We start from the raw sequence: 9,708 nt of genomic DNA on the forward strand, positions 1-9,708 counted from the left end.
GCCCAGCCGGGGGAAATCCGGCGGGAAACCGCTGGACCCGGTTTCTGACCACGGCTTTACCGCCGCGGTCAGAATGGGCAAGGAAGCACCGCCAGCCTGTTGGCGGTGCTTCCGTCACCCGCGGCCCTGGCGGTCTATGACCGCCAGGGTCGGAATGAGGGCCTATATGCCGACCCGAAAGCAAGAGTGAAGACGGGGGAAATTATATCGGAGAGATTTGTAATAGGCAGAGGCACTAGACAGGGATGCCCATTATCACCGCTACTATTTGCATTAGCAATAGAGCCACTAGCAGCTCGACTTCGACAAGAGGCCCCAAAGTGGGGCATCCCTGATGGTAAAACATACAAGATCATCTCTCTATACGCAGACGATGCACTGATATATCTACGTAATCGTTCGGAATCTCTGTCAGGCCTTGTCCTGCTATTTGATGGAGTTTTGTTTTGACCAATGACTTTGTGTTTCACCACTGCGCATATTAGTTGCTCAATGTTCACCAGTAGCACATGGTATGTTTTGTTCAGTTTAGCCGCCTATGGGCTTTGACATTGCATTAGCCATTACATTCTGTATTCTGCCTATTGGCTTTGACATGCTGTATCCAGTCTAGCCGCCTATTGGCTTTGACATTGCATGCCTATTGACTTTGACATGATGTATTCAATTTAGCTGCCTATTGACTTTGACATGCTATTAGATATTCTGCCTATGGGCTTTGACATGATATTATATATTGCATTTTGTATTCAGCTTAACTGCCTATTGGCTTCAACATGATATTCAGCTTAACTGCCTATGGGCTTTGACATGATATCATATATTACATTTTGTATTCAGCTTAACTGCCTATTGGTTTGACATGATATTATACATTACATTTTGTATTCAGCTTAACTGCCTTTTGGCTTTGACATGATATTATACATTGCATTTTGTATTCAGCTCAGCTGCCTATGGGCTTTGACATGATATAAGACATTGCATTTTGTATTCAGCTTAGATGCCTATTGGCTTTGACATGACACTAGACATTGCATTTGATATTTAGGTTAGCTGCCTATTGCCTTTAACATGACATTGCATTTGATATTTAGGTTAGCTGCCCATTGCCTTTAATGTGGAGTTCTGTATTTTTCCAAGCTGTGTTTTTGCACCAGAGAACCAAGATGTTTTGCTCTCACAGTAGACTAGACCTGATAAGAGAGAGTGCATGGGCGTTGTTTCTCTTCCCTTGAGCTTGGGAACAGGAGTAGTCTTGGAGACCTGGCCAGTCTCCAAAAGCCTTGCTCAGTTTCCCGGGTCTGAGAGGAGGGGGCACACCTTTGTAACGAATGTAACAGGCTGCAGAGAGTCAGATTCGAATCTGCCGGACCTCGTGCTGGAGCTTGGCGCCAGTTGCCAGCATCCCGTGTGGGTAGATGACACTCTTTCTCGCGGCTGACAGGGGTCTCAGCTTGCAGACCTTAGAAAGATGTAGCTGTAAATAGTTCCTACACGGTGAAGTATTTGTTTTGCTTTGCATTCAATATCTTATAAATATAACCTGCTGTGTATATTGCAAACTGATATATTTTGTTTGATTAACGCGGACTTGAAAGCTACTAATTCGTCATTCATTCATAAACATTGTGGTTGGGGAAGAATAAAATAACAATAAAAGTCTTCTTTGACCTCACAAGTGCATTTCTGTTGTGTTATGTTAGTGCTTAGAAACTAAATAAGAGGAAAGCACTACAATTGGTACCTGGAGTCGTGGGGTCGGTCATTAAGAGGTGATTAAAGGGGTTTGACGAGTTAGTAGATTTCTAAGTGCACACTTTAAAAGTGTAATTGTTTTTTGTTGTTTGGAGAATTACAGAAATTGTTTTCTGTTTGGGGAATCACAGTAGCACGGCAGACCATGTCTGAGAATACATGTGTTGATGAACTGCCTGATGGTGCTAAGAAAAACTGTGAATTGTTTTCTGTTTGGGGAATTACAGAAGAAAATGCATGTGTAGCTAAAAGGCCTGATAATGTTTTGAGAAATAATTCCTGTTGTATATATGTAGAAAACGTGTGTTTTGGAAGTAATGATGACAGAAAGGTCTGGATACCTTTATCTGCTTACAGAGAAATGCAAGAGAAATGTAGGAAGTTGGAACATGAAAATAGGAATTTACGTGAGCAAATTAGCCAGGATACGATAATTCAAAATAATGCTGAAAGTTATAAAAATGAAGAATCTTTCTTGTCCCATTCCAATAATGAGGGGGTTAAGACAGCTCCGAGCTGCACTGAGTTTCCGTGTGAGCCAGGGTTTTTGGCAGCCAAAGTGCATTCCTTAACTGATAACAGGGACGAGAGACCAGAATGTGATTTACGAGTTACGTTGCAAAATGCACAAGTAAAAGGAAGGATTTTAGAGCAAGACACCCCGAGTTTCATTAGCTTGTTTGATTTTTGGAAAAAGAATAGCTCTCATTTGAGAGAAATCCTAACACTTTTGTATATGGTCACTGTGAAAAATAATATGCAGCTGCGCGCTTGTGATTTGGCAAATGAAATAATGCAGACTTCAGGTTTCTGCGCAGTGCAAGAAGGAAATACTGATGTATATTTAAATCAAGAACAAGGAAAGAAAATAGTGCCCCTAGCTAGAATCATACAATGGATCTGGTACTTGCAAGACAGGGCTAGAGTACCACAGGTAAAAGAATTATCAATGAAATTGTGTGCACCATTTGAATTTGTGTCTACTGAAGATAAAAAGCATGTTTGTTTTACTGATGATTCATTGACTGAAATGTTGTTTTCTGGCACAGTAGAAGGAACAGAGTTGTATAATGTGTGTCAGATTTTAAAGCAAGAGCTACGTGAGATGTGTCATTTTTATGCTGATTTTTGGTTCTTTGATAATGTTTTAGCACCTAACTGGTTCAATTACCTTGCAGATGTTAATCAGAAAAATTCAGAGAGAGAAGTGTTCACCCAGAATTCTGCCTTAGTGGGGATGGCTATGTGGGTGCCCCAGAAATGTGAAAAGGCCACTTACAGGTGGGCAGAGATGAGAGAGATGCCCATTCCCCTAGATTTGATAAAAACTGTGCAGCACGCACAAAAGCAATCTGTCATGCAAGCAGTCACAGAGCAGTTGGGGAGAGGAAAGTTGCCAGAACAGAAATGGCAAATTGATCAGGTTTTAGGGAGAGTGATTGCTGCAAATTACCAAGGAAAAATCGAAATTATGCTGATACCTAGAAAAGAATCTGATTCATTCATACAAATTGGAGACAGAATGGCCCAATTTGGCAAAAATGCAGTGAATGGAGGTTTGGTAAAGAATGAGTCTGCCCCAGCCCTTCTGACAGTGCAAGAAAAGGGAAGCTGTGGTGCAGCAGATAAAAACCTCAGTGCTGATGTGTGGGCTGACGCCCCAAGTGACCCTCCAGAACCTGCAGAAAATATAACAAAGGGCCTCAAAAACGTCCTTCTGATTATAAAACAGGGAAAGAAAGAGGAAGGGTGCAGTTTAAATGAAAAATGTTATTTGCAAGAAAAGTCATACTTGTTTCTTTTGCAGATCCTACCACGTTTCGCCACTGTCCCTGAGTGCGCTGTGTGGTCCCCCTTCCGGTGTGTGCGTGTGGGGTCGGGGAAGGGACCGAATCCCCAACCTGAACCTGGCTGAGTAAAGTGCCAGCACCATGGATCCATTTTGCGCAAACTGCGCCTTCAGTTCAAGTTCAACTTGTTTGCTGTGTTTTTTTTTTTTTCCCCTCTCGTATGGAACTCTGACTTTTGCTTACCTTCCAGAAAACCTTTCAGGTGGACCGTGCACCTTTACATGAGCAGAACTCATGCCACATCAAATTGCTAACACTGTTGAATTAGAGACTCATTCAGAAAAAAAAAAAAAAAAAAAAATTGCCCAGTCTTTTCTATGTAGATGTATCTGATGTGAAAGGTTATGAAATCAATGTGTTAATTCACTTCTATTGCTTTACAGGGATTGCTTTGATCATTGAAATTTGATTTGCTGATAATGTTTTTTTTGTTTGTTTGAAATATGAGATATGTGAAACAAAAATTCATTGGTCAAAGGGCGGAATGTCCTGCTATTTGATGGAGTTTTGTTTTGACCAATGACTTTGTGTTTCACCACTGCGCATATTAGTTGCTCAATGTTCACCAGTAGCACATGGTATGTTTTGTTCAGTTTAGCCGCCTATGGGCTTTGACATTGCATTAGCCATTACATTCTGTATTCTGCCTATTGGCTTTGACATGCTGTATCCAGTCTAGCCGCCTATTGGCTTTGACATTGCATGCCTATTGACTTTGACATGATGTATTCAATTTAGCTGCCTATTGACTTTGACATGCTATTAGATATTCTGCCTATGGGCTTTGACATGATATTATATATTGCATTTTGTATTCAGCTTAACTGCCTATTGGCTTCAACATGATATTCAGCTTAACTGCCTATGGGCTTTGACATGATATCATATATTACATTTTGTATTCAGCTTAACTGCCTATTGGTTTGACATGATATTATACATTACATTTTGTATTCAGCTTAACTGCCTTTTGGCTTTGACATGATATTATACATTGCATTTTGTATTCAGCTCAGCTGCCTATGGGCTTTGACATGATATAAGACATTGCATTTTGTATTCAGCTTAGATGCCTATTGGCTTTGACATGACACTAGACATTGCATTTGATATTTAGGTTAGCTGCCTATTGCCTTTAACATGACATTGCATTTGATATTTAGGTTAGCTGCCCATTGCCTTTAATGTGGAGTTCTGTATTTTTCCAAGCTGTGTTTTTGCACCAGAGAACCAAGATGTTTTGCTCTCACAGTAGACTAGACCTGATAAGAGAGAGTGCATGGGCGTTGTTTCTCTTCCCTTGAGCTTGGGAACAGGAGTAGTCTTGGAGACCTGGCCAGTCTCCAAAAGCCTTGCTCAGTTTCCCGGGTCTGAGAGGAGGGGGCACACCTTTGTAACGAATGTAACAGGCTGCAGAGAGTCAGATTCGAATCTGCCGGACCTCGTGCTGGAGCTTGGCGCCAGTTGCCAGCATCCCGTGTGGGTAGATGACACTCTTTCTCGCGGCTGACAGGGGTCTCAGCTTGCAGACCTTAGAAAGATGTAGCTGTAAATAGTTCCTACACGGTGAAGTATTTGTTTTGCTTTGCATTCAATATCTTATAAATATAACCTGCTGTGTATATTGCAAACTGATATATTTTGTTTGATTAACGCGGACTTGAAAGCTACTAATTCGTCATTCATTCATAAACATTGTGGTTGGGGAAGAATAAAATAACAATAAAAGTCTTCTTTGACCTCAGAAGTGCATTTCTGTTGTGTTATGTTAGTGCTTAGAAACTAAATAAGAGGAAAGCACTACAGGCCTATTATGCCTATTAAACATATTTGGGGATATATCGGGCCTACAGGTAAACTGGACGAAATCATGCCTATTCCCGATGCAATCAATCCCGGACCCTCATAGGGAAACAACCTCCACACATAAATTGCAATGGTGCTACACTACTTTCAAATACCTAGGGGTACAAATATACCACGATGAGAAAGACCTCAAAGAAGGCAATCTAGACCGAACGATTAGGTCCATAAGAAGCTCCATGCCCTTCTGGTGCTCACTCCCGCTCTCACCAATGGGAAGAGTAGCAATAGCGAAAATGATCATACTACCACGAATACTGTATTATTTCTCAGCATTACCACTCGAGCTCCCTAAGAGCTATTTCACACCACTCACTAGCCTGCTGACGGACCTGATTTGGAACACAGGTCGCCGTCGAGTGGCCTTAACCAAGATCTATCTACCAATGGAGAGGGGCGGGATGGGAGCACCCCAATTCGAATTATACTATGCAGCGGCACAAATACACTGGGTAATGGACTGGTTAAGCAATCCAAATGATTCGGAGGGGCAATAGGTAGGTACTTCATTGGGACAAACAGAAGCGTTACAATGGCTCATCGGACGGGACAAACCAGTACATAACGATAATATCTTGCTGGAAACAGCAGACTGGATATGGCGCAGATATGTGATGCGGACTGGGCAGTCACCACCATACTCACCCAAAATTCCACTATTAGCTACCCCTGGGCTGCACACTATCACCCGACAATTTAAATTAACAAACTGGGTAAATAAAGGCATCAAAGTAACTGGTGATATATTCGAAGAGGGACATTTCTTAACATATGAAGCACTAGCAGACAGATTAAATCTAGGCAAGGGCGAATTCATTGCACATAGGGCACTGCAGCAAGTGGTACACAAAACTTGGAGAAATGGCAGAAATGAACCTAAAACCGCTCCAATACTCCATAACTTGTTGACAGGGGCGGGCACACAATCAGATATATCCTGGATATATCAGACATTACAGGATCATCCAGAAGAGGCCCAAACACAAGCAAAAAACAGGTGGGAGACGGCGCTACTAGCGCCGCTGCCCGCAAAAAAATGGAACACAGCGCTGGCAAATACAAAACATGTATCGTGAAATGCCCGCTTCCGATACACACAATTACATTATTTACATCAGACCTATCTCACTCCAGCTAAAATAAAACGTATGTTCCCGCACTCTAACCCGGAGTGCCCGAGATGCGGAACACCGGAGGCAGACTTCATACACATTACGTGGAGTTGCCCACCGATACATCGCATATGGCAGGAAGCAACGACACAAACAGCTAGCTGGTCGGGTCTACCGCTCTTTCCCACCCCTGAGTCCTGCCTACTAGGAATACGCACACGAAAAGGGGAAGACAAACAAATACACAGATGTGCTGATCTTGCGTTTATTCTACTCAAGCACCTAATGCTACACAGTGGAAATCACCCTGCGCACCAAACATACACCGCTGGATGCAAGAAATGTCACACTGGTCTAAAGCAGAAAAACAAGTGCTACGCACATTAAGTGACAGTGGAGTGGTAATCAAGGGGACAGGCATATGGGACTTCATTATAGAACAGCTGGAACAAAAGGATGACACTCGACCCCCATGAATCAGATAGGCGCTTACACTAAGAGCAGCAACACTTACACTTCATTGATCATGGAAGCTAGACAAAATGAAAATAAGACGATTTATCCCTACAACCGATCCCAGGCTGTGGCCCTTCCCCCTCTCCCACCCCCCCCCGGGCGGCAGCCCCTTGACCTCCTCCACTTACCGTGCGTCCCCTCTCTCCCCTCTGGTTAAATCTACACACTCGATGGGCAAAGACCGTTACCACATATGAGCAACGTAACTTATTCATGGTGAGATTCGTTATTGTTAAATGTTTGTTTTTCTCATTCTTTATGTTTTATTCCTAATCGTATATATACAGTACAGCAGATCTGTTGATATGTCATGCACATACTGGTGATTCATTAAATGCAAAGATAAACTGATGTAACAATATGGAGACATGATCTACCAAATGTAAACAATGATAATAATTAATAAACAGATTTAAAAATAATAATAATTCAATACTACACTTTATGCAATTCACACACCAGCCTCCCAGCTGCTCCACCCTCCCACCCCACCCTCTTAATGGCGGCCGCTGCGCGGAGCCCCGTGTGACTTCCTGACCGGGTTCTGGCCAGGAGTCCACTTGGCTCCACCAGCCTGCCCCGTGCCCCTGATCCTGCTGACTGCCGCCTGGACAGCAGTTCGAGGCCCTCCTCCACCTGTAGGCACCCGCCTGCGCCTCATCCCTGGTGCCTAGTGGTAGGCATTCCCTGGTTTTGTCGCGTAAGTAATCCTTCTGTGTTTTTGTTTTTGTAATTTGTATCGCCGTTTTATTGCCGTTTTTTGCATCCTTTCTTGTTAGATCCATATTTTCCTGACCCGTTGTGTTTTTCTGCGCTGTTCGCATAGCGTGTTCTGCCCCCGTGCTCCCCTGTATTCTTCGTGCCCTGTTTCTCACCGCCCATTTTCTTCCGGGTCTGGCCGGTCACTGGTTTCCCTTGTCGCTGCCTCCCCTGCGGACCCGCCCCCCTCGCACACCCATTGACCCTCCCTCCCGCCTCCCAGCTGTTCCACCCTCCCACCCCTCCTGCTTAATGGCGGCCGCTGCACGGAGCCCCGTGTGACTTCCTGACCGGGTTCTGGCCAGAAGTCCACTTGGCTCCACCAGCCTGCCCCCATGCCCCTGATCCTGCCGAATGCCGCCTGGACAGCAGTTCGAGGCCTTCCTCCACCCGCCTGTGCCTCATCCCTGGTGCCTAATGGTAGGCATTCCCTGGTTTTGTCACGTAAGTAATCTTTCTGTGTTTTTGTAATTTGTATTGCTGTTTTATTGCCGTTTTTTGCATCCTTTCTTGTTATATCCATATTTTCCTGACCTGTTTTGTTTTTCTGCGCTGTTTCGCATAGCGCGTTCTGCCCCCGTGCCCCCCCTGTATTTCTTTGTGGCCTGTTTCTCACCGCACGTTTTCTTCCGGCTCCGGCCGGTCACTGGTTCCCCCTGCCGCTGCCTCCCCTGCGGCCCGCCCCCTCGCACACCCATTGAAACTCCCTCCCGCCTCCCAGCTGCTCCAATCTTAAAGGCAAGCCCGTCTGTGCCCGTCCGCACCTGGACCACGCCCAGTGCCAGTCCCCCTGAACCCCCTAACCCAGACCCCCCCTCCAAACAACACTACTCAACAACCACACTCCACTCCCTCAACCCAGGACTACTCCCCACCTGCACCCAAGCCAACCCCAAACACACGCAGGGACCTTTCACCTGCTATGCTTGCCGATTCTCCTGCTCCCCCACAAACACCAGAAACACCCACACGCCCCACACCAACTCCAATGCTCCCCACAACAAATACCACAACATCAACACCAAAAACTTTCACACAGTCCTCACCCACCCCAACAGACCCTACTCCAACACCAACAAGCCCCACAACCCTAACACACTCCACAACAACACCACCACAATCCACAGCAATACCAAAACCCCCCACACCAACACACCCCACAAAGCCACTAACACCCACCACACCAACACCATTACGCACCACAACAACAACAGCCCCTGCAACCACCTAAACTGCATACTCCTAAACACCCGCTCCATACATAAGCATGCCATTAAACTCTGGGACCTTATCACATCAAACTCACCAGACATTGCCTTCCTCACGGAAACTTGGATGAACCCCTCATCTGAGCCCGACATAGCCACTGCCACCCCAGATGGCTACAAACTCTATAGTAGAGACCGTTTGAACAAACCAGGAGGTGGCATCGCCATTATACACAAAAACACCATTAAGGTCACCACCAACACACACAACACCCTCAACAGCGCAGAACACATACACTTCCTAATTCACATAAACGACAACACCACCCTCAGAGGAACCCTCATCTACAGACCACCAGGTCCTCGCCCCCCCTTCTGTGATGCCATCGCTGACACCATCAGCCCTCACGCCCCCACTTCCACAGACTACATCCTCCTTGGTGACTTTAACTTTCACCTGGAGAACCCCCACGACCACAACTCCACATCCCTTCTAGACAACCTCACGATCCTCTGACTCAAACAACTGGTCACATCACCCACCCATTCAGCAGGACACACACTAGACACAATCTTCACCTCGAGCAACCACATAACCTACACTCACACCACCGAACACCACTGGACTGACCACCACTGCGT

At 45.1% G+C, this 9,708-nt stretch overlaps 1 protein-coding gene across 1 annotated transcript; it reads left to right on the forward strand.

Moving 5' to 3' along the window:
* The first annotated feature begins 424 nt into the window (after nucleotides 1–424).
* Nucleotides 425–4,571, forward strand: LOC138266184 (uncharacterized). Its single transcript, XM_069214701.1, has 2 exons — nucleotides 425–3,039; nucleotides 3,566–4,571. Exons 1-2 carry the CDS (start codon nucleotides 1,904–1,906, stop codon nucleotides 3,675–3,677), a joined length of 1,248 nt encoding a protein of 415 aa, XP_069070802.1. The 5' UTR covers nucleotides 425–1,903; the 3' UTR covers nucleotides 3,678–4,571.
* The last annotated feature ends 5,137 nt before the right edge of the window (nucleotides 4,572–9,708 follow it).

Source organism: Pleurodeles waltl, chromosome 1_1 (genome assembly GCF_031143425.1).
Source record: "Pleurodeles waltl isolate 20211129_DDA chromosome 1_1, aPleWal1.hap1.20221129, whole genome shotgun sequence".
NCBI classification, from domain to species: Eukaryota; Metazoa; Chordata; class Amphibia; order Caudata; family Salamandridae; genus Pleurodeles; species Pleurodeles waltl.

What these genes read in the sequence shown, in the direction of transcription:
- LOC138266184 (XM_069214701.1), top strand. Translation starts at nt 1,904, where the DNA reads ATGTCTGAGAATACATGTGTTGATGAACTGCCTGATGGTGCTAAGAAA. An exon ending in TGTGAAAAGGCCACTTACAG is followed by an intron (nt 3,040 to 3,565) that starts GTGGGCAGAGAT and finishes TTTCTTTTGCAG; the next exon opens with ATCCTACCACGTTTCGCCAC.